Raw genomic sequence first — 25,490 nt, forward strand, 5'->3', positions numbered from 1 at the left:
TTTGTAATTGTCTACTGATTTACAATATATCCCTCAAATTGAAATGTCACAATGATCTAATTAAAGCTGACTACTCTAACATTAAAAATCTGTTTCTTATTCTTAGATTGTCATTAAAATACACAAATCCAGTGAATGGAATCAGCAGCCTGGAGATAAGGTAACTTACGATTTATTTTAAATAGATCTTTTGTGGTTTACAATACCTGTTAATAAATTAGGAACAAAAATAGGGAGGAAGTTAATTAAAAATATTTTTTATTATTTGCTTTCTCTTCTGAAGAGTCATGATGCAGGAAAACAATAGTACAGTCTTTGTACAGAAAATATATTATTATGCTCAGGTAAAGTTTTGAAAAAATATTGTAGGCAAACATCCATATTGTAAGGTACTGGTATATGCAGTTTCCTGTTTTACTAATGGGATCATTTAACAGTCCTCTCAGGTAAATCTTACTGTGATTTGCAAAGACTTTGAGGGGTTGAAATCTACCTGCATGGCCTGGGCTGTATTGTGTCCTAATGTGGATTGCCAGTGCACTCTGTCAGTACTAGCTTGTGGTTAATGAGAGGTGCAAAAAGTTTTAAAGTCTTTACTGCCCCATAGATGGTGACAAGACCATATTTCTCCTACCAAGGCAATAGGGAAGAAAAGCTAGGGAATTGGAAGACCAGGGAAGAAAAATCAAAGGGAGAATCATAGAATTGTTTACATTTAAAAATGTCTCTGTGATCATTGAATCCAATCTTTAGCCCAGAGCTGTCAAGTCCACCACTAAATCATATCCTAATTGCAACATCTTCTAAATATCTTTAAGGATGGAGACTCAGCCACTTGCCTGGGGAACCTCTTCCAAGGCCTGGCAACCCTTTAACTGAAGAAATTTCTCCTAATATCCAACCTAAACCTCCCTGGCACAATTTGAGTCCATTTCCTCTTGTTCTGTCTTCTTGGGAGAGGAAGATTGATAAGGTCCCCCCTGAGCTTCCTCACCTCCAGGCTAAACACCTGCAGCTCCCTCAGCCACTCCTTGTGCCACAGGACTTGTTCTCCAGCCCCTTCAACAGCTCTGCTGCCCTTCCCTGGACATGCTCTGGTGCCTCAATGCCTTTCTGTCAGTGAGGGGCCCAGAACTGAACACTGGATTCCAGGTGCGACCTCATCAGTGCTGATGCAGGGTGACAGTCACTGCCCACACTACTGCTGATACTGGCCAGGATGGAATCAGCCTTCTGGCCACCTGGGCAGAGGCAGGGCCATGTTCAGCTGCTGTTGACCAGGACTCCCAGGTCCTTTTCCACCAGGCATCTTCACAGCCACTCTGTCCCCAGCCCGTGGTGCTGCCTGGGCTGTTATGACCCAAGTGCAGGACTTGACATTGTTGAACCTCATACCATTGTCCCTGGCACATCAATCCAGCCTGTCCAGATGAATGCTCAAATGAATAAATACCATTATTTACACTGAGACAGAAAGACATTCTGTGTTAAGGTAAAAGGATCCCAGAAGAACTTGTCTTGAGGAGAGTTAGTGATGCGTTTGGAGTGATATTCAGAGTGCATAGAGACACTTGGAGTCAGTATCAGTGGTCATAACAGGTGGCAAAAAAACAGACATACATCTCCCTTCTCCCTCAACCAGCTAGAGCTTTGTAAGAGAACATACTGTACAGTTAAGATTGCTGTTAATATAGTAATTTTACTTTTTTGACTATTGAAGTTAGCAGCATATAGGATCCCTGGGACTTGTCCATGGTGATGGTGTCAAGCATGCCTTGGTCTCAGTAATGTAAATTATCAAATAGACATGTATTTCCCTAAACACTATGGGGAATTAAGAAAATATTTTCCTTGGATCCCATTCAAAAGATACTGATCTCAAACTAAGGCTCTACTCAAGCTTTTCCTTTTACTACAAGTCCTAAAATATATTTTTCTCTGGTGCTGCCCTGATGTTCTGTCTGCTCTTTAGTGCTCCTATCCCACTCTGATAGAGACAGGCCCTCCAAAACACTGCTTTGATTCTCATTCTCATTCTTTATCTTTGCATATCCTAGCACAAATCTTGGCTGGTCTGCTGTAATCTCTTTCTGTATGAATGAATGTGGTTGTTTCCTACATTTGTCCTGAATATGGGTATGCTTAGTATAGTATCATCCTTTCTAGTAAAATTACAGTTCCAGAAATTAGTACAAATCGTAAAGCATCCTATGGAGCACCACACTGTGCTTCAAAGCTAGTTAACAGCTAGATCTTAAAGGTGTCATTTCCTTTAATAGTCAACAGGCTTCACTTAACTGTACAATGGCAAATTGCAAACCTTGAGACAGTACTATAGGAACAAAATCTTTTGGCAGTTGAAACATTTATCTTAGATTTTGTTTTCTGACACTGGCAGATCAAATGTGATGTTAGTGCACATATGGATTTAGTGAAGATTATTTAGAATTATGTTTAGTAGTCTGTTTATTAAAAACTTATGATTTTAATTAATTATTGAATAAAAAATTTAACTGGTCATGAATCTGAGTTGCATCTCAAGAGAAGAAATTTGAAGCAACTCTGCAAACAAACTGTAATTTAAATGAAAATGCCAGTACAAAAGGTGAATGGTTCATGTTTCCTTTTTTTCAGGAAATTTTTTTCTATCCTTTGAGCCTGTTGTAGTAGAGGCAGAAATATTCACAGAGTCTTTCTTGAACTGTGCTTCTGCTTGAACATGTTATAGCTAAATATCAAAATGCATAAACAGCCCTTGAAGCTGGAATAAGAAACTCAGGCTCCACAATAGGTGAGGACTTTAAAAGAAACCTCAGGTAAGGTCTGGATATTTTCATGCCAAGCAAATAAGAATAGCATAGGCTGGCTGTGTTTTGCAGGAGAATTTTATTTATTCCACTGAGCCATGTGTGATCCAGGTTTTTAATAGACCTTCAGGGCAAATAAACACAAAAATGTCTAAATTGATCAATTTTTATTTATGACACAGGTGCTTAGAAATATAAAGTTGAATAGAGGAAGAATGTAGGGAGTAGCTTCCAGGGTAACCATTTCTTAGACCTTCACCTATGCATTGGCCTGTGTGTGGGAGATAGAGACTGACTGCTTTTTTACCCTCTCCCTTTAGTTTATTAAACTATATTTATCTTGACCCACAAGTTCCTCTTTTTTTTTTCTTTCTATTCTCTCCCCGTCCTGTTGAACAAGAGGAGTGAGCAAACAGCTAAATGTGTGCTTGACTGCTGGCTGGTATCAACACATAACACCTCAGAGCCTTTATAAATTAATAATAGTTCTGAAGACTCACCTGATTATCTTTAGTTTTCTGTTGGATTGTTACTTGATGGGACAGTGGTGTCATTTTAGGCCTTTGTTAGCTACCATAATACAGCAGTAGATGCTATATAATGCAAAGAATAAGATACATGGAACAGAACCAGAACAAGCCATTGACTTTTTTCATTATTTGCTAACACTTTATATTCACCTTGTGTATCTCAGCATGTCTCTTGTCCAGAGCTTCTAAAATCCATAGCGATATGTTGCAACCTCTGTTTTCCCCTTCTGGGTCATTTTGATTTGATTTCTTTTTCAAGATTACACCGTGGTAAGATCATGGTCTGCCTTAACAAGCAGGACACAAACAGGGCAGAGAGGTGGAAGGAACAGAGCTGAGAGCCACAAATGCACTTTTTGCCTCTGTAAAGGCCTTTTATTTAAGTCTAGGGTAGCATACCTTGAAAGTGACTCCATAGAGGACCATGTTCAAGTAGCTGAGTTTATTCTTCAATACCTTCAGCAGCATGAGTAGGATCCAAAGGCTGCCCCCCTTATCAACAGCAGTCTGTGCCCACGTACAGAGCAGCTGGTCACATCCCACCTCCCGCTGACAGCTGCAGCTGCTGCTTCATCCTGTGCACACACAGCTGTCACCTCCCTCTCCTCCCTCCAGAAGAGCCACAGTCTCACTCATCCTCCTGCACTTGCACTGGGAGATGAGCTGTAAGGGAGTGGTTGTAGAGGGTTGTTGTGATAGTGTTAGGAAAGTAAGGCACTGCTGCAGCAGGAGTGGGAGCAGTGGGCAGTAGTCCTTTGCTGGAAGAAGCACCATCTCAGTTCTCTCCTAAACTGATCCAACCATTCAAGCACTTGTCTTTATTTTCCTCTGGGAAAAAGTGCCAAAGTGAATGGGAGTGCAGAACATTAGTATTCCAAACTTACATTGATACATACTTGACTGCTGTTGTTGCTGAATGTATAGAACAGAACAGAGCTGACCCAAAAAATATGTTTTTAAGTATTTTGCTTAACAGTTGTGTTTCTCTTTGAATATTTGAAACGTAATTCTAGCTATCTTCTGCTTCAGAAATACCTCTCCTTGTAATGATTAGCCACATGAGACATGATCAGTGGTGGTGGCATTCAGAGTTCATACAGTTATCTGTCACAAAGGGAACCTGGCCCATGACCAGGAATTTTTTGTGCCACCATACATAAAGTACATAATGTCTCTAATGTACATAATTGTCTCTAATCTTTAACACGAACATTTCCTTAAGAATACAAGGTACTTTCTGTTCTGCAGATAAAACCTTTGTTCTCTCTCTGCTCTGTATCATTAATTTGCTATATGTCCTATTTGACATCTACTCATTTGAGAAAATGTTAAACTAAATTAAGTAATTCTATAGATTTTTGTTGTTTGAATGCATTTTTTTCTTGTAATTTAATGAACTATAGTTGTACTCATTATCAGTTAAGTGTGCGCTTGTTGGAGGCTATTCACTGTTAGTTGTTTGGAAAAATGCTAAGGATAACAGCCTTCATTACTAAGTTAACTGTGCTCAACTACTTAACCAATTAGAATGTTAATTCTCATAAGTCTGCAAGTAACACAACATTTTAGTCTTTGGTGTAATGTGTAGAGACAGCATTTCATTCAAAATAATTTTAGAGTGTACTCACATACATGGTCTTCTAAAACTTTTTGATAATTTGGTCAGTTTAAAAGGAATTTACTTCTTTACCACTTTTCTCATACTATCAGCAAAAGTACAGACCACACCCAGCCTCTGTGGTTGTCATACACATTTAAGTAAACTTCTCTCTAACTGGTTTTCAGCAAGTGCCTACAGCATTGCTACTAGGGCACCATGGAAATTCTGTTCAGATCATACTGTACATCAGGAAAATGTTCCTTTCTTCTAGCAATAATATCAAGATTTTAATTTTGTAACTATGTAAGAATAGAATATTTTCTATATATATTTGTAAATGTGGACTGGATGGAATTTTTTTTTTTTCTTTTTCACTGATGCTTGCAGTTCAATGTTTTATGGGTAGAACTGTTCAGGCTTAAAACATAAAGAATGCCATAAGGAAAAATATCCTTGTCTCACTTCAATGACACTGCATTCTGGAATTCCTTCTGAGCATTTTGAAACTCTTGAGGTTTCTGAACTTACATGAATCAAAAGCCACTGATTATAAATATTTTTTTTTTAAAGTATAATTTATGTTTAGATTCTATGCTGTGTGGATGACACAATATTGACAGTAACTAATTTGAACAAACAAGCAATATTCTACAGAGAGAATATTTTCTCTATATACATATACCCTATAGAACATAAAATAGTCTATACTGTGCCTCATTTAAGATGATTATACTATTTTTTTTTGAACCAATAATAATTGCATCTAAGTTATTTCTTCAAATTTTAAAGTCAACATACCGTGTTACCCATTGTGGATAGACATATTAAAATATTTCATTTTGAAGCAAGTCTTACTTATTGATAAATAGATTTCTAAATCTTTCATGCTTACCAATGATCAAAAGAAATCATTAGCAAACTATGTAGAGATAAACATGCATAGACCAAGTAAGGGTTAAAGTATTAAACAATGTACACTAAGGGGGAAGGCTTATAATTTCCTTATGAAATAGCTTGAATGCTTAAAAGTAACTGTATAAAAAGTGGTAAAGAGTGGCACATAGTCCTGATCTGTAAAGGATCAGAATGTACTTCTGGATGTCTGGATGTTCTCAGTTATATCTGCTGGGAGCTGTTCAGACTGCATTGGTAGTAATATAAATTCCATTATTATAAACTGCTGCAATACCACACATACAAAGATGTTTTCAAAATAAGAAAATAGTTTTTTGTGCCTAGCCTACTTCAAATTGTGAAACTAGAGCTGACAATCCCTCCTGACCCACCGTTGAGAGAGAGCTCTGTCTCCTACGCCAAATTCAGACCTTTGCAAAGGAAATTGCCATTTAGGCTTTTGAGCCAAGAAAGAATTGCAATGATAAATTAGAATGGCTACCATGCCTATACCTATCATAAAAGCAATTTTCCAAAAATCCCATAAAATATTTATTCAGAGCCACTGCAGTCTTGCTGACACTTTCTCAGATTTGCCTCCATTTATTATAAGCTGTTGGTAACTGATGAAATATAGCACTGGCAGAGGCCGTGAAGAATGAAACTGCATTTGCTTCTTGCCTACCACAGCTATAGAAAGCTGTGCTTGTGAGGTGAAACCCTAAGTAGTAAACACATTCACAGAACCTCTTCACTTAAAACAATCTTAATGATGTGGGAGGCCATGTCATCTTCAGCTGTGATGTTTGCAGCCAGCAATAGTGAACCTTTATTTGTTACTTTAGCTGTTACTTTACCAAATGTATATTAATTTTTTCTTTTTAACCTTTTGACTTTTTGTTTTTGTCCTCTGTTGTGTTCCTAGGTTTTTAATGACCAACAAGTTCTATGAAGTCTCGGCTAGAAGATGGTCCACTTTACATTTAGTTGAGATTGTACAAGATGGAGAAAAGTTAGCTAAATTTAATGTTTCTGGCATCTCTGCCCCTGCAGAGTATTCATTTCATTGTCAGCTGGTGGGAACAAGCAATCTCTATCCTGCAAGGCTGGTTCCATCTAACACTGAGGCAAAAAATTGGGATGTTTTCATTTCCAAGTTGCAAGTGAGTATGCGTTGCCATTTCAGAGATAACTCCAAGAACTATTACTTGCTATTGTAGGAGGTGAATGACAAACATTCATAATGCCTTTACTTTCATTCCAGCCTGAGGGAAAACATAAAAGAAAAGCTGTTCCCCTAGGTGAGCTATTCAGTAGAGGGGTAAAAAAGATGCCAGTTGCTGAACAAGGAAAACATGAAAGCACAGCTTTGAAAAACAAAACTATGAAGTTGTCCACAGAAAGAAAACCCAATTAAACCAAATGTGCTTAATCAGGCAAAGAATGGCTAAGTCCTCATGCCTGTTTAATGAATTGGGCTGCTCTTGGAAACAGGGGCCTCTTAGGTGGGTGCCTTTATGCTGCTAACTTTGTTTTCATTTGATTTCTTGGCGCTTTGTTTACCTAGGGAAGTACAGCTTAGTGTGGCTGCTGTTTTCGGTGACATGGACTGTCTGTACTCCTGCAGATAGAAACAAAGCCCAGCACAGTTAGGTTTAATGGGAGGTTTTCCTTGGACTTCGGTCAGGAACGGTACTGGTTCCTGCATGACCCAGAAGGAAAGCAGATGGCTTTTTTTGAATGACACATAGCTTTTTTGCATATTTAGTAGTAGTTAAGACTACATATGTGAGGTGTAGATGATAACACCTTTACTACTTTGAGCTTTGCTCTTGACTTAAGAGAAGCATAACAACATTTATATCTTAAAACAATATTGTACTAAGGGATCTCTTTAATTAAAGAGATCATGAAAATAATGGGAATAATTATAAATTGTACTCTATTTGTCAAACATGAGCTAGCTCCATGATAACTGGATACAAATGCTGATATAATTGTATTCATAATTTTGATAACAAACCAAATCTCAATAATCTGACTCCAGACTTGGCATTTCTTCTTAAGCAATGGAAATCTCACAGAAAGAGCATTAGTGCTTAGATTTATTTCCCACAAATTCCAGTATCAAGTCTCACCATTTTTTGAGGAACAATGTTGCAATACATACCAATGTTGTGAAGGTTCCTTATGATGTCATGTTTTTGTAAAGGCCTGAAAATACCATAGTTCATACAACTGTACTTTGCCTAGTAAACTCGTTGCAGTTAGGCTTTCACATCACTAAGATATGAAAGGACATGACCTATGAAATTACAAAGTGTGTACTTATCACCTATCTTTTCTGTCAGCTTCTATATGGACTGATATTACTGCCTTCTTAAAGCTTAAACAGGCCTTAATCCATCCTTTCATTGTGATCTTAACCAAGAGTAGAAGTAGTGGTTTCCCACCTTCCTTATTGATTTGGAACAGCAGCTGCTTCCACTGTTCAGACAACAGAAACTCCAGTTCCTCTTGAGAAAGGGCTTTTACTCTGATTAAATCTTAAGCATAGAACACAACCTCAAAACTCCCAGTCTAATACTCTTCTGTGGTGTGAGAAAAGAGAAGATCCCCATTCTGGGCTCATTTCCACATTCTATCCAACCTAGATCATACTTTTCCAGGTATCCACTGATACATAGTGAAACGTGATCTCAGTATAAGTCTTTGTTATTGCATAAGATTTAGAAACCCCCAAACTCTATTGCATGGTGAAAAAAGCATGTGGGATGTGCTTAGTGGTTGCAACCAGCAGCATATCTTGTTGCTGAAACTGAGAACCATGATTTTCATGTCAATGTTACGCAATGAGTTAGAAACCAGGATCTAATGCCAATCAAACTGGCACAATTGCACTTTGCAAGGCTGGGTCCTGGAAGTTGAATCACAGTAAAAAAGGGACAATGGCAGCTGCACAGGGAAGCCTTGTATAGCTTTTTCCTAGGCAAGGTTGAACAGGTGTAGCCTTTAACTTCAGATCTGGAGCTGCCTCACTCACTACCATCTAAAAGAAGCTCTGTGGGACGCTGGCTAGTCATGGTCACAGCCCAGGATGTCACCACACCTCTGCAGAGCACCAAAATTGCTCTGGATTTGGTGGGGGTTTTGCTGGTTGTTGTTGCTACAGGAATGGTTGTTCTACCATGATACCTTTTGTGTGAGGATCTCATATTTGTCAATGCAGTTAAAGAGGAGGCTGCCACCAAAAACACTGCTTTTCTTTAGTATGTGTGACACAGAAGTACTTTGGAACCCATCAAAAATTTCCAAAAGCTTGAAAATCAAGAATATTTTGAATCTTCATAGCTAAAATATTTCAAAGTTCAGAAATTAGAAGTTTGGTGTGCACTTACAAGCCATAAACCCAGCATATTTTGCTTGAAGTTTATGTCAAAGGCCATATGATGAGAAATCTACATTCAAAAATATTTAAAAATCAACAGTAAATACAGACTTGTATAATCAAGACAAATGACTGGTCTAAACACTAAAATCAAAACTTCTACTGGACAAAAGCCTGTATACAAATGACTTTTGCATTTATAAATATTAGAGAAACACATGTAAGTATTTTTAACTTTTCTATATATGCTGCTAAGATTCTCATTTTTTGCCTGGTATCTAACACCCCCACAGAAATGATAAAGCTTCAGAAAAACGATAAAATAACCTGGCATATTCTTCATCTCCTTCCTGAAAGTAGATATAGCATTTTAGGAATGTACAATTGAATCTTTCACCTAGATTGTTCAATAAGCATAATGCTGTTTAAAAAAAATATATATAAAACCAGTAGAATTGAAATAATAGATGTCAGTATTTCTGGCTCTAAATCAGGAATGGCAAAGTGCTTCTAAACTGAATATACCTGTTAAGTACTTCAGAGAGTCCTTGTAAATGTGGTAGGAAATGTGTATTGCTTTCCAGAATTTCAATCCATTTTTGGGAACACAAATGACATAAATCATCACCTTCTGTCTGTTTTTATTGTCAATAAATCTTTCAGGCTACATTCATGACTCCTATTCACATTCTCACTTTTGGTCAAAGCGGTGGCTTAACAAGCAAAGGCTTTTGCAGTCTTGTATTCTCTAAAGCTGTGCAAACAGTTGTCCAGCCCTGCAGCTTATGTTCACTAATCCTGCTTTAATCAGAACTCTGGGTACCTTTGGTGAAAGCAGACAGTCTTTGTGAGTTAGCTACCATGATTTAACTTGGAAAGATTCTTCTAAAAGGTTGAATTGTTAAAATTGTCTTCACCTCCACATTATCTGAAGAGCTTTTAGTTCCTCACATAACATTATTTTTATTAATCACCATTCTGGAAGGTACAGGCATTGCTCATAGCACACATATTACATAAACTTTAGGGACCTGAGCCATGGCTGAATGCAAACCCAGAGTGTTTACTGGTGTATTTGTTGCATGGTAGATTTGTTCAGTTTGTACCAACGCCTTTCCTAGGAAGTACAAACTCTTTTATTACCACAAATAAACCCCAGCTTTCAATTTTCTTTATTGTAAATCATGGAATATCATGGTGTGGGAACACATAAAAGTAGAAATCCATGATCTGCTTTCTTGCTTATTGCTGGGTGAGAGAAGTGATTCAAATAAAGTAATCCTCTTTTAATTTAATTTGATAATATTTTATGGAAAATAGTAATTCTTAATTAACTCAGCCAAAAAAGGCCATCTTTATTAGATGCATTTTAAAGCAGGTTCTAGGAATTTTGTTAGTCCAGGAGCTATGAGCTAAAACTCTCAGACTATTTCAACAAATCTCGTGATCTGAAGAGCCTTAACTCTTATGCCTTTGAGTGCTTTAAGTTCCTGATTCTGAAGTGGTCATAGATCTAATGATCAGTGAATACTGATAATACTGATTATCTGAATACAGAATACTGATCAGAATACAGTGAATGCAGAATACTGACCACATGTCCCCTCTGGGACTTTATTTCTAAAAGTAATAAAAATTTCTGAAGTGGGGAACCTGCTTCTTACAAAAAAAATGGATTCTACATCTTAAATTTCCTGTGGGAAAAGGAGATCTGGAAAAATGTTTTGCAGAGAATTTTGTTCTCACTTTTTTTTTTAATGGGCAGAAAGTATGATTGATAATTAAAAGATGTGGGGTTTTGTAATAACTACATATATCCTGAAAGTAAAGACTATGCTTAATTGCACTCATCTATCTACCTTTCCTCATTTTCAGATTCAAGGCTTCAACATTATAAACAACCAGTTTTCCTATGCAAGTGACTGTACAGGTTTCTTCACTCCTGGAATTTGGATGGGCTTGGTGACATCTATAATTTTACTGTGGATCCTGACCTATGGAATACATATGATCATGCAGCTCACAACAAACAGCAGATTTGATGATCCCAAAGGTCCAGCTCTATCAGTTCCTCAGACAGAATAGCCATGGGTTGACTTAACGCCACTGTGGCTTTTCCGGGTCTGATGTTTATGATTTTTATAACCTTTTTACTTCATAATATGTTTAACTTAAAAAAGATATCATAGGAAAAGCAGATGATTAAACTACATATAAAAATTATCCTTGTGTTTGGAAACAGTAATAATTCTATCTATTATTATGATCATTTGTTAACAGCTTTTTGTGTTAAGGTTCTAAAGTGAGACTCTGGAGGTTATTACTCTCTGTGGCTATTAGAAAGACCATTAAAAACTTCCTTCAGATTAACTTCTATTGGCAAAGAAAACATACAAAAACACGAATAATTGGGAATGATAAAAAATTTGATTATAAACTATATATTGAAAATACTGTTAAAGCCTCTTTAGTGTCATGATGATGTTACATCTTAAGAAATTTTAAGTGTGTTTTGAAATTTTTTATCTTGAGTAAAACATCCAGAAATGTACAGAACTAATAAAGTATAAATCACTAAATAAATGGTACTGAGAAGTCTTTTCAAAATACATCACTTTGTTCAGATGTGGTATCACAAAGGAGAGTGGGTAGATTAAGGTTTAGCTTCCATCTACTGTTATCTAACACTTGTGAGAATTTTGTCGAACAACGCTGACTTGTGTTTGCTTTAGCAATGGGCAGCTGATGGGAGGTCAGTCAGTGACAGATAGGTCCTTGTCCAAACTGATCACAAAATTATATTTGGTATCAGGGCAATGAGTCCAAATTTTCAGGTTGAGAACTTATTATGACTGAATGTGCTGGTGCAGACAGCATCTTAACAGAGATAAGGTAGTTTTCTTAGTCTCTTCCATTTTCCAGGCAACTTTGGAAAAGTTATGAAGTTCACAAAAAAGGAAAAATAATAAGATAAAAAATCATTAGAAGCACTGTGTCAATGTGCTGTTTAAATCTGAGCATTTTATGGTCATCTCAGTGCTTCTAGAAGCCTGAAAACATTCATTGTGTTCTGTATTCTTCTGCAATTAATACAAACACTGCATCTTCTAACTGGGTAATCTGATTATGGAATGAATTACTAAATTTTATGTAGAACTTGGAAATAGTAAAATGCAATGATAAAATGGTAAAAAAAGGTAAAAATATATGACTTTCATTATTTCTTTTCGAACATTTTTATGACTGTGCATGTTCAATTAGTAGTTTAAAACCCACAGAATATAATTTTGACAAAATTACATTCATAAAATGAGAAAAATTCTAACTTTTCTGATCTTGATCCATGTAATGGTACAATGATACAGAGGAAAGGCAGTTAGAATCAACTATTTATCTAGACAGACAAGAGTTTCTATCCATCATTTCTGGGTGTCACACTTTTATTATGCAGTCCAAAAAGTAGATTAAATGCTGCTGTCTGAAGCTATTCCTTCTGAATCATTCAATCCTGACCTGGAAAACAAAAGGAGAGTGTCGCATAACTAGCAGAGGTGTCTCCTGTGCTGTAATATTTTTCTCGAATGCTTTTCTGAACCTCAAAAAGTGCACTTGATCTAAATGGAACCTCTGTGTTAAAAAGGCTTATTTTCTCTGCACAAATTAGTTGCCAGGAGACAACTGGACTTGTTCTATTAATTCTCCCTTCAAAGCAAGTTGTGTGAATATGACAACAGAAAATTGACATAATAGTCATGTAACTATAGCTAGAAGAGGGAAATGCTATGCAAAGAACTTGATTCATAGAAAAAAAAACTTTCTTAGGACTTTTATCAAGCTTCAGCAAAATTTGGAAAATATTTTGTTCAACAGCGGCAATAAAAAGAGCTGAAGAAGATCTTTATCGGGCCTCTTAGCTTAGGATTCTGTCTCCAGCAGTGGTATGAGTATGGAGAGCATCTGTTAGTGCTCCCTGCAGATGTTCTCCATTCTCCACCATTTAGCTCAGGTACTTCCACTACCAGAAGTGTTGCCTTTTTATTTAATAACTCTGGGTATAGCTATAGCCCATAAATTTGTCCAGCCTACTCTTGAGCCTGTTGGTTCTTATACAGCTCACAGTGTCCTGATTATAATATGGCACTGGGAATGCTTATATCCTCTCTTGCTTGCCTGGGATGGACTCTGGAGAAGAGGGCAAGGAAACATTCTCCTATTTACTGTACCATGAGGAAAAGCCTCTTTCAAAAGAGCTGTTTGATGTGTTTGGCATCACCTTCACCAAGGTGAAGGTGAAGGCATTTTTAATAGAGAAAAGCTTTTTCTTCCTACCTTCTCTCACAGCAAGGATACCATGCTTTGCCAAGCAGGGCCTTTGAAGGCATATAGTCTGTTTCTATAGCGACTTGGGATGTCTTTGTAATGGAAAGATCAAACCACAGGCTTATCCTCGTGACGTCTGTGCTGGAAAACACATCAGGAAAAGAAAGGAACTATCTGCAGCTCTGGCTGTCCTGTGGGCCAGGTGGGCTGGGCTCTGGGGACAATGGAAAGGAAGTGTCTGTCATGGAAAGGAAGTGTTCTCTGTCCACATGGGATGGGCTCTCCTTGGCTGGCTGGCAAAAACCCACCATGCTGCTCAGGCCTCATCTCACAGGGACCACCCCTGCTGACAGCATCTGGACACGGATATCCAAAACCCCATCTCAGAGGACCATGCAGGCTGCTGGAGTCCCCATGCCCTCTGAAAGCCCTGCAGCTGCCCATCACACTTCCTGGGGCTGGAGACAAGGACAACTGATCACTGCGTTCAGCAGGGCTGGCTTCCTTCTTTGTAAATAGGACTGTGCCTCAGGAAATTCCAGGAGGATTTTGCACCTGTCTGTGTTTGTTTCCATTTCTGAATAAAGTTGAAACCCTGTCAGGAGTCTTTCAGTTCTACATACTTCTCATTTCACAATTCAGCTTAATCGTAAATGTACTTGTTAAAACATGCCTGTTTTGGGAGCTGTTCCAGACAGAATATTAGCTCTGTCTGGAAGAGTGTGAGCCTTTAGGAATTCTACCAGAGTTCGCTGAATTTATCAGAAGTACTGACTTCTGTGTGTATACTCATTTCTCTACCAATTTAAAAAATATACTGTAAAGATGAAGGGGATGATGGATAAGAGTATGAGTTAGAAAAGTAAAAGCATTTTTTTTTCATTTATATATATATATATATATAAATTAAATTTTATGGAAAAAAATCAGGACCTTTAAAAAACTACAGCAAAACTCAAAAAAATCAATTTAACTCTGAAGAACTGAGTTAAAGCAGAGAAATCCCAAAACAAAACACAGAAGTCCTGAAGAAATAAGGTATTTCATCACAAAATGCAGCAATAATCATTTATTGAAAGGGATAGCTGAGATGATGCTAGAATCTGAACTTCTTGATTTGTGTCCTGGTCTATTGGTTTGTCTGCCTGTGAAATTACTCATTTCAGAAATCCTACTGAAGCCCATCAATGACTTATAATGACACAGAATTATAATAGAAATAGTCCAAGAATAGTATTTTTATGGAAGCCATAAAGGAAGACAGGTTATTCCATCTGCAGGGAAAATTTAAATGAAGTAATTAGCTCCACCTTTCTTTCTGCGTGATTAATAAATTATATGCAAATCTAAATCAGCTTAATTATTAGGCAATGTTCAGGCATTAAAGACTTCTGTAATTATTTCAGTGTAAACTGAGGTCAAACAGGAGAAGCTATCGAGGCTGAAAACAATGAAATACCTTGAAAACCAATTCCTAAGATAATCAGAGACACACACACAAAAAAAAAGTCTGAATGTTGGATACTGGTCACTGCTGGCACAAAACATAGCAGTGGTGATGCTTTTCAGGGCAAGTAGAGTGACAATCTTATTGTTATACTGAACAAGAGGAAGAGACAATGCACATAATGGGGGCAGGGGACTCCTTCTCCAAAAGGCTGTGTTTTAATCTTGCATTCTGTGATGGAATGACCTTGCTTGGCTGCCAGATGCTCACTTGGCTACTCTCTCTCTCCTCCTCCTCAACAGGACAAGGGAAGAAAAGATGGAGAAACTTGTGGGTCAAGATACAGTGATACCATTTAGCAGTACTTCTATGGGCTAAAAAGATTTATGGAACATTAATTTATTGCCAATTAAAATAGGTTGGGAAGAAGAAACCAAAGCAACACTAAAACAATACCTTCAGTCTGCACAAGCGCCAAAAAATCTCATGGTGTCTAATACCTTCAGTAAAAACCCCTGATCTTCAGTTTGCTAATAAAAGGTCCTGTTCTCATGTTAGTTCATTACCGATTAAAAATAAATAAAGGAGAAAAGAACAGTTTCTTCAGAACTCAGATTTCTAAAGGCTTAAAAATATTTGAAGTATGGGGGGGTGGGGCAAGGAAAAAAAAAAGACATCTTACCAAGGGGTGGTTCCTTAAACAAGCAGTGTCTCCTCGCCCAAATGCGGGCCAGTGTCCTTCTTAACCTTCCTGCTTGTGTAGGTGGAAAGGGGACTTACAACAGTGACTGAGCCCAAGAGCAAATCAGCTGCTATCGATGTCCCACAAATGAAGTGGCTTCCTTCTCTCCACCACAACTTCTTGTATACCTCCTGTGGAAACACAGGTTCCCTGCTCCAGATTATCTGGATTTCTGTATAACCCCTGGAGCTGGTATGTTCTTGAATTATTATAGCTGAGCTTCATTTTATACTGTTTTTTTGTCATTCATTATTGTCATAATAGAAGATAATTTACTGAGTGATTGTATGTTTTCTGCTTTGCAGAGAGAAATGTAAGTGTCCAGTGGAAGACTGAGAAACCCTTTTTTACTGTTAGTATTTCTTTAGCTAGTTGTGTAAAAGTAATGGTGTACAGTCAGCATGACATCATATGCAACTAACTTTCGTTAATGAAAACTGCAAAAATAATGTTTGTAATGTAAAAGAGAACCCTAATAAATGCTTTCATAAAAACAATCTAGGAAGATGGATAACTTAAGGACTTTCTGATGTAACATTTGAATTATAATTTTGTGTATTGTATTTACTTTGGGTAAATATATGCGGATAGCAGAGTGATGAATTTAATTATTTAACAGATATCTTTCACTGAAGTGATTTAAGATTTAAGATATTGCTGTCCCTACCTACCCTGCCTTTCATTCATGTATATTTGTGCCTCAGCTGCCTGTTAGGACCACACTGCCGTGCTCTCTTGTTGCACCAGTGATGTAAGGTATCAGATTGTGCACTAGAGTAGCAGAGATGCAGGTTCCTGTCTGGGTCTGCTATTCCTACTGCTCAGTAACAAAATCCTGGCAGAGGAGCAAAGCAGATAGCTGCAAACACTGATGTGTAGCAATATTGAGGAAAGATCTTTACTATAGTTGTCAAAAGGGGAAATATAAAAGATGCAAATAGCCAAGTGCCTTGTCAGGATCAACATTACTGACAGCCTGAGAGGCAGGACCAGCTCCAGTTCAGTAAATGTGTTTTCTGTCTCCACATCCCTCAACACACTTCAGATAATAACCTGTGTCAGGGCAAGGTCTGGAGTGCTGTGTCCTGCTATGAAGACCCCCTATGTGCAGCTATATCACATTTCTCTTACCACCTGCATGAAACATCAGAATTAGACCCCAGTCTCCTTGAAACAGAAAGTTGACTTCTGAGTAGAAAAATCTGAGGTTTCATCTATCTTTTTATAACTAACTGATATTACAATAACAAAATAGACTGCTTTTCCTTGTAGAGCTTTCTTGGATATGTACTTATACTGCAAGAGTGAACCAGTTCCATCAGTTTTTATTGATTTAGATTTTCACAGGAGCTTTTGCCAGTGTACAGATTTGTTTTGACATCAGAATTTACACCTTAATGGCTTACTGTTACCAATTTCTGTGGTCTAACAGTGATTAATAGATACCTAAATGGAGATAAATTAGTATCTTGGGGTTTTCGTCTACGTTTTTTTTTGTTTGTTTGTTTGTTTGTTGTTGTTGTTGTTTTTTTTTTCTTAAATAGCACAAAAAAATTATGTACTGGATAGATCAGGGATTTTATAGTTCATTCATGTTTTGACATAATTTGAAACTATTTCTGCTATAATTGCTTTTATAGCACTCTGAAATTCAAGGGGGCAGAAAGGATTTATTGGGTTAACCATGCTTCTAGCAATGGGTAAATGAGCTAAAGATTAATGATGACTTTTCTGAATTGTAATATCTGAAACTCTATAAAACTGGTGTCTAAGAATTAAGAAAGATATGATTTTTTGCCTAATGAATTGCTATCTTCTGTTTGTTACGAAACTCTTGGTTAACACTTGATCTAGTTACTTTTACCAACTTATTTTATCAAAAAGGTGAGGGCCTCCTTCATCAGGGTCACTGTTTTCATCTGGATAGCTGGTGGTTTCACTTCAAAGACTAAGATTGCATGTTACTCATGAAGTAAATCTGCCCATTGTCTAATCAGGAGTGCATAACATCTTCTGCAAATCCAGGGTCAGATTCAGGTGCTCTGCAATGGGACTCTCATTCCAGAAGATCTTTATGTTGTATCTGGAAGTTACATAGTGATCAAAATTATAGCTTGTGTGCTTCTCTGGGCCTCCTGTCTCAGTGTCAGCACAGTTCAAGTGCAATAGAATCTGTGCTCCAGCACTTTGCACCCTGAAGGGCACTTGCAACTGTCATTTGTGTTTGAAATGAAATAATTTCATTATTGTCATTATATATTATTGTTTTACTGTATTTAGGAAGAGGACGATCTTTCCCCTTTAAACACTAAGGCCAATGTTAAACAATTTTCTATTGGGTACTTCTTTTAAGGAACTTTGTATCTTCACTCTACTGGTAGTACTGTGGTGGTAGTCATTTCATACCAGATACTAATACAAGCTTCTGATACAGAAAGGGTCTCCAAATCTTTACATATTAATGGAAATCAGTTCATGTATACATTAAAACAGAAGCTTTTTGTCAGAATACAGCCTCTTTTTTCTAGCATGCTACAGTATATTGCCATATATAAGCATGAATAAGCTACAGCTAATATCTGAGACAGCCTGGTTGTGCAGGCCATGTGGTTTGTCCAGGACCATAAAATTAGCAGTTCTCCCCCAAAACCTGAGGGATTAATTTGAAGATTATACAGATTTACCTCCTCCTCCTCTGCAGTATGGTGGTCCTGCCCTGTCTCCTCCAAACAGACAAAGTATTATCACACTCCCATCATACAGGCAAAAGTGATTTGGCATTTGAATATTGTGCCTGCTTTTGCTTCATTATTTTTGTTCATGGGACTATGCCATCCATCTGGACTTCTGGCTTTAAGCTTGGCCTGAGTTGAAACGTACATTGTTTCTCCACTTCTTAGTGTCTGCAATGTTTCTCCACTTCTCAATGTTCTTAGCCAGTAAGCAGCAGAAATGAAGGTTGATGTGATCGGATCTGGAAATACTGTCAAGTGTGAAACCTGAGGTTCCTTCTGCCCACGCAAGGCAACACCTTCTAGCTGGTCCTTCCTGTTAGGTGACCTGCTTGCTTAGAGCTGAGCTCTGTGCTTAAAAGCATTTGACAAGTGCAATGCACACCTGAGAGTAGCACAAGGCCCATTTAAAGCCCTCTTCAGAAGGAACCTGCTTATTTATTTAGAAAATAGGGGCTATTGCTTAACTAACAATATTTCAGTCACTTCCATGGCAACAGGCCCTGAGAGACAAAGCAGGTCTTCATCAGAACACACAGCAGCTTGAAAACAGAATGGAGATGATTTTACATAGCAGAAATATGAAGTTTCCATTAATTTTTAAATTTTTTAGTTAACCTGATAGTTAGCTGATGATTTAATCAGTGAAGTAATGGCTATTCTGCTAACCATTTATGAGCAAATTGGCATTGATTTCTTTCAGTTGTCAGGCATCCCTTGTTTTTGTAATAACTGAGGATCTGCCAGCACAGCGTGGTGCCCACTTCTCTCCTCTGCCCACACAATCTACCAGGTGCCTTGCAATGATAACTGTATTTAAGGGGGAGCAACATTTGGAAATTATGGCTTAGTTCAATGGTACTGGAATTTTTCTTTGAAGAAATCAAAAAGTCAAAGGAATCTGTAGCAAGTTACATCCATGTTTGTGATTGAATGTGAAAGAATATGAAAGTATTTGGAAGTGATGAAACATGGTTGATGCGGTCTTTTTGTTGTCCTGTCCCCCGGGGTATTTTTAACTGGTTTTTGAGAAACAGATCAAGCCTTGAAAGACCTACACAAAATTATAGTCCTTGCTACTTTTGCTCATGGGTGCTTGAGTCCAGTATTCCTAAAAAGCATCTGGGAAGGACAAGTGTCCTGATATTCAAATAATGGGCAAATACTGAAATTTTTTTCCTTTTATTTTACCATTGCATCCTATTTTGCCTAATGAATGCATAAAGATTGTAAGACCATAAAGTACCAAGTTCATAATCTACTGTTAGCATTTTTTAAGACAGGTTATTTTGAGAGCTAAAAAGGTGTCCAGTTTTAGAGCAGAAACACCACAATACTGTTGTAGTCCTGCTAAGAACTACTAGCTGTAAGGTAGCTCCATAAAATCCTTGATTTTGGACTGAAAACAAGGTCTTCTTGAAAATGCTTTTTCAATTATATTCTTTCAGTTAAATATGTAGACCACATAACAGAAATTTTTGGCAAACCAAATGCTGCTATAGAAGGCACTGGCTCAGCAAACAACAGGGAATATTCTAGCTAGCTAGCTACCTATCCATCTATGCATCTATATATCTCACAGAATCACAGAATGGTTAAGTCTGAAGGGACCACAGTGAATCATCTGCTCAAGCAGGGTCATCCCAGACCTCATGGCACAGGATTGCATCCAGATCGTTCTTGAATATCTTTGGTGAGGGAGACTCCACAGCCTCTCTGCACAACCTGTTCCAGTGCTCAGCACTGCAGAGTAAAGTTCTTCCTCATATTCAGGCAGAGCTTCCACCCACACACCTTGTTGTTGCTCAGACAGACACCACCTCTGCTTTGCCATTGCTGCACCAAGACACACACAGAGGCACAGCAAAAGCTCCAGGTGCCATCATCACTTGTAAGGACTATTATCACCATTTAGTTTGTCCTCAGACCTTGCTTCCCTGTAGTACTCTCATGAACTTCCCTGAATATCTGTTCTAATATCTCATTAGTTTTATGTTAGGAACAATTTTCATAATTCCACACATTCAGAACATTTTATTTTCTTCAATTCTTTCACTGGGGTTTTTCTTGGCTGTAAGAAAATCAGATCCTTAAACACCTAATACATATTTTTCCCTTATACAAATTGATGAGATGAAAAATTCTACCTTTTTAATTGTATATGAACTTAAAAAATATTAGGAGAATCTCAGTAAACAGTCCTGTATTCAAAATATTTTTGAATGTTCAAAGTAGAAAAGGTCATACATATTTAATCCCTTGCTCTTCCTGCAGGAGAAGCTTGTGCTTCTCCTTCACCCTTTAAACAAGTAATCACTCAAGCCTGGTCAACTTTAGAATCTCAGGGCCACAATATTAATTGTTATATTTCATTATCTGAAGAATGAATGAAAGTTATTAGCATTTTTGTAGCTAGATTAGAGACAAATGACAGAGCATTCACTTTTTGTGAAGGCTGGATATTTTCAACAAGTTAGTGGAAGCAGAGTCCTTTCAAAAGCCAGTATTGAAAACCTTTCCATTTCTCCTGAAGTAATACTCTTTGCCTGACTGTGACAAAATTCTGTGGTTAAATGAATTGTGAGGATTCTGTCCTGTTAAGCAGGGAAAGGAACCATTTTTAATTAAGATTTTTTGTAGTTTAGCCTGCCAGAACTTTTCTGTAGTTCAGCCTGCCAGCAAGTCCTCTGAGGAGCAGAGAAAAGAGAGCAGAGAGACAGAAATAACAGGGTATACTGAAAATGAGATGAAAAAAGGAAACACTGAAAATCTTCATTCTTCCTGGTACTGCAAAAAAGGCTCAGCTCCACTGTCCAGAGACAGGAAAGCTGACTATATGAAATAATTACGGCTGTATGAATACCATGAAATGGATTTGCTTTGATTGTACTTAGATCATCTTTTTTGTTTGGTTTTGGTGGATATTCTAGTGAGCTTGTAGTAAACAGTGGGTAACAGTTGACTAATGTAAACTCTTTGGATATACATATGAGCTTTAGCAATGTAGTACTAATAATTCAGAAGCTTTAGCAAAAGGGATGTAAACAAACATAAAGTACTTCCTATGCCTACCATTCCCTCCCTGTCAAAAAAAAAAAATCCTTCTCCTTTCTTTCCTTTGGGGTGTGATAAGACACACAAAAATATGTTAGTGAGAATTACTGAGAATTTTTAACAAAGAAATCTTTCCTTTTATGTACTAACAGTGCACTGTGTAGCCCCTAAATAATCCTAACAAATCCTCCCTAAGTGATCTTATATACTTATAGAGGTTTGAAAGTTTACTGCCTTTAGAATTCTACTGACCTTTGCAATAGCAGAGCTTATGAGAAACTTTGAGTATTAAAAGTAGTTGCTCTTATTGCTTTGTTGTAAGTTTGAACTTGGCACACACTTATGTTGCAAATATGCATGTGCTTTCTATAAAATACAGTTCTACTGCAATGTATTATAACTTGCTTTTTGATGTTTTCTGTGAGAAACTTTTGTCAAATCATAGCACACCAAACCATGGAGAACCACTGCAAAAATAAACCTTGCCAAAAATATAATGTAAATGCATAATTAATTAAAATTAAGTGAATTAGTAGGAAATTAGGGAATCTTGTATGTAGACTTTTAAAACTCAGAAGAGTGCAATGTGTGTTTTGGGTTATACTCAGCTATAACTCACCCCACTGCCAGAATTTGACATAGCCACAGTTTGCACCACATCAGTCACTAGCTGTAAACCAAGTATGTTCAGCTATAGAGATTAGTCAATGCTAAATTGCACTAGGTAAGGAGCTTCCTCACTAATTATTATATTTATAGTCCCATTGCCTGCAGTATCGATAACAGTGGGCATGAACTTAACAAGAATGTTGTTTTGCAGCTTAGTCTATTCTGATTGTGAGTTTTAATTGGGTTGTTGTTTTGTTGTTCTTTTTATTTTTTTTTTTTAATAAGAGATGGGCCTTAATTGCAATGGCCCTTTCCACAATACCCCCAGCTTCCTGCACAAGCCTGCACGTGCCTCTCTCTGAGTTTGCTGATGCCATTCAGACTCGGGGGGTACCATGAGCTCTTGTGCCTCCTGTTTCCAGGGAGCAGGGCTGGCCTGACTCACCTGTGTCGTGGAGAAGGCAGCCAGGGTGCAAAGCAGGGTGCTGGGGAGACCCAAATGTGGCAGTCACAGCACAGCCCTGGTGACACTGCCAGGTCTTTTTGTGCGAGTGTCTGAGTTTGCTGAATTTGCTGCGTGGGCTGTCAAGAGACAAAACAGGTGAGGAAGAAATTAACAGAATTAATGGCTTTTAATGAGGCTGTGGGCAGCCCAGCTCCCTTTGCCTCCAAGGCTGAGCAGCAGGGCCTGACTAATCTTACCCTAGTGCTGGCCACCAAAAAGCCAGTTGGTCTACACTGAGAAATTTGGAGCCAGGCAGTTTTAACACTTGATTTGTTGCTACAGATGTACTCATGCTGATCACTTAAATAGAAACTTAATTGTCTCAGCCATCTGGGAAGCAGGCAGGATGAGGGAACTTGCTCTTATGGGAGAGTGCTGAGGGACTGGGCAGGTTCAAGAGCTGTCAGGGTGGGGTAGCAAAGGATTAGGGCACAGAGATGGGAACCTTTAACTCAGATATGGGAATTGCTGAAGGAGCACAGAGCAGCTGACCAGCCCTGACAGGGGCAGAGGGAAAACTGTTCACATCAGAGGGCTGTGCAGAATTTGCTCTCACAAAACTAGCTAAACCAATATTAGAATTGACTGTTTTGGAGATGGAGCGGTCTGTGTAAAAAGGAAGTATTTATCTATTTATTTTTCCTAGCATACTAATTAGTTGATATTTTTATATCTAAAATGTTAGCTGACTCACTTTATATTATAATAAAACCTATTTAGTTTAGGGAGCTGTTTGTTTTTTAAAGCTTTCAAGCCCCTCGCCTTTGAGGAGACCTATAAGAAAATGGAACAGAGGACTCTTGAACACTGTGGGAAGCTTGCAGTGTCATCACCCTGCTGTGATCAACTGTTCCCTGGCCCAAACAATACTAACTTGAGCCTGGTTGAAGACCAAATTGTTATAACACAGCTTATTTGTCTCCTTGGTTGCTCTGCAACCAGCAACAGCAGGCTTCCTGTTGTTAGATCACTCTGACACTCTGCAAAGGAATGTGGAGGCATTGAACCTTGTGACAGAGGAATTTGCAGACTGCTTGAGTAGCCAGGAGAGTTTTCAGAATCTGACAGAAACCCTCATTAACCTCCCATTGTCATTGCTCAGAATACCTGGGGAAAGTGGTGTTTATCTGCATAGCCACACAACATATTTATCTTTTAAGGGACACCATGACCACTCTGCATGCTTGGCTGCAGTGCGTTAGCAGCACTTACTATCTGCACTTAGCCAGTGCCCAAGAATCCAAAGTGGAATGGGAGCCCCTTGATGGTGCTGTTAACGCAGCAGAAATCTCTGTTCCAACCTGTCTTATCTCAGCAGCCAGAAGAGACTGGTCTGGTTTTGAAGGTCAAGCCCTGCCCTGGACCAGGGCTGCAGAGGTGGCCTCTGCTCCACACTGGCACCTCTGGGTGGGCAGGAGGAATGTGCTGCTTGCCAATGATTGCTGTTGACTAGCAGCTGCCTCTTCTCAGGGAAAAGCAACGAGCCTGGTGGTGTCCCATAGGACAACCTGATGTTTGGGGTGAGCCAGCATTGAGTTGTGCCAGTCTTATTACTGGAGACAGAAAAAGGGAGCTGTGTTGCCCTCATCAGGGGTTAAAACAGAGAAAGCCCAAACAGCTGGTTCTGTATCAATTTGGCCCCGAGTGCCATAGCTGGGAATGTAAGTTGTTTTCAAGAATATTTCCTTTGTATTGATAAATAATTGTGTTCTACAGAGATCTTAAACTGCTAAATCAGGTAGAAAATAGTGTTCATAGCATAAGGGAAGTTGGCCACGAGTGTTACGCATGTTTTTTTGACATGAAAGTTACTGTGTCACACATCAGGAAAGTAGACGAAAGGATCATTTTGTTGAAATGCAGGCAATTTATTTAAAGTGTATCCAAGAGTTGGCTGAGAGCCCAATCTGAGCTACTGCTGTTCAGTTTGCTCTGTTAAGAATCCAGCCCATGGAAGCCCAGTGCTACTGTACCCTTCTACCCAGCAGTACACAAAAACACCTCTTACTCTGAGCTACATACCCTGAACTTATTCATAAGTAAAGTTACAATTACACAGGATATGTTTTAGAAAATATCAACCCTGTTCTGAAAAAGTCAGAATAAAATACAAATTTTTTGTGGTATTTCTAGGTATAGTTCCACTACTGGATGAATTTCATTTTACTTTGGAGGAGAGGGGTGGTGAGGAAGAGAGGATATACTGGGATTTGATTCGGAAGAACCATGAAGATGGGAAGTTTGCCAGGATATCTGAAACTCATTCCTACCTTTTAAACCTGTAAATCTTTTACAGAGCTGTATATATGTAAATGGGCTGATTGTTAATCTTTGCAAAGAGGTAATTAAGAGGTAGTGACCTGAAGCTAGGTTAGAGGGGACAGTGTTTGATGTCACTCCATAACTAATTCCAGTGAGGAATTCCACATTTCCATACTTCACATATTTATGGTGTTGTATCTCTCTCCTTCTTCTCTTTCATGTTTTTCTGGTACTTGGAAATATACAGCTAATGAAGACTTGTTGTTATAAAAAAAAAAAATACTGTTAGTTTGTGAGACATAAAAGATGTTTCAGGTTTTTTGACCCATAAAGTATGCTTTTGCCACTTTCTTCCTGTTTCACACCCACTGGATCTGGTGATTTGACTTCCCAGATGTAAGCAGATCCTGCAGGCAAGTGGGTCAGTAGGGCTGGCAAAGGTTGTATGTTTCCAGGCCACAGGAGCTGTTAATATACAAACTTATTTTGTTTTTAATCAGATTGAAACTAGATTAAGAGAAAAAAAAACCTCTTGCATGTTAGAAAATTAAAAGAGGCAGAACACTTATTTCTAAGTCATGAGGTGTTTCCAAAATTAAA

General features: G+C 38.1%; 2 protein-coding genes across 5 annotated transcripts in view; both read left to right on the top strand.

The window, feature by feature from the left end:
- The window catches only part of LOC110483495 (V-type proton ATPase subunit S1), a 52,834-nt gene extending 38,690 nt beyond the window's left edge, over positions 1 to 14,144 (top strand). Inside the window, exons 8-10 of the mRNA XM_021553452.3 lie at positions 107 to 160; positions 6,757 to 6,994; positions 11,095 to 14,144. Coding sequence (XP_021409127.3) covers positions 107 to 160; positions 6,757 to 6,994; positions 11,095 to 11,304 — 502 coding nt within the window. The 3' untranslated portion in view covers positions 11,305 to 14,144. The remainder of the gene's footprint in view (positions 1 to 106; positions 161 to 6,756; positions 6,995 to 11,094) is intronic.
- A 148-nt stretch (positions 14,145 to 14,292) lies between these two features.
- The window catches only part of SLC13A1 (solute carrier family 13 member 1), a 57,717-nt gene continuing 46,519 nt past the window's right edge, over positions 14,293 to 25,490 (top strand). For all 4 annotated transcript variants that reach the window (XM_085569012.1, XM_085569014.1, XM_085569013.1 and 1 more), the window contains exon 1: positions 14,293 to 15,920. The gene's annotated coding sequence lies outside the window, so the exon portion shown is untranslated. The remainder of the gene's footprint in view (positions 15,921 to 25,490) is intronic.

This window comes from Lonchura striata, chromosome 1A, assembly GCF_050655825.1.
Source record: "Lonchura striata isolate lonStrDom1 chromosome 1A, ASM5065582v1, whole genome shotgun sequence".
NCBI classification, from domain to species: Eukaryota; Metazoa; Chordata; class Aves; order Passeriformes; family Estrildidae; genus Lonchura; species Lonchura striata.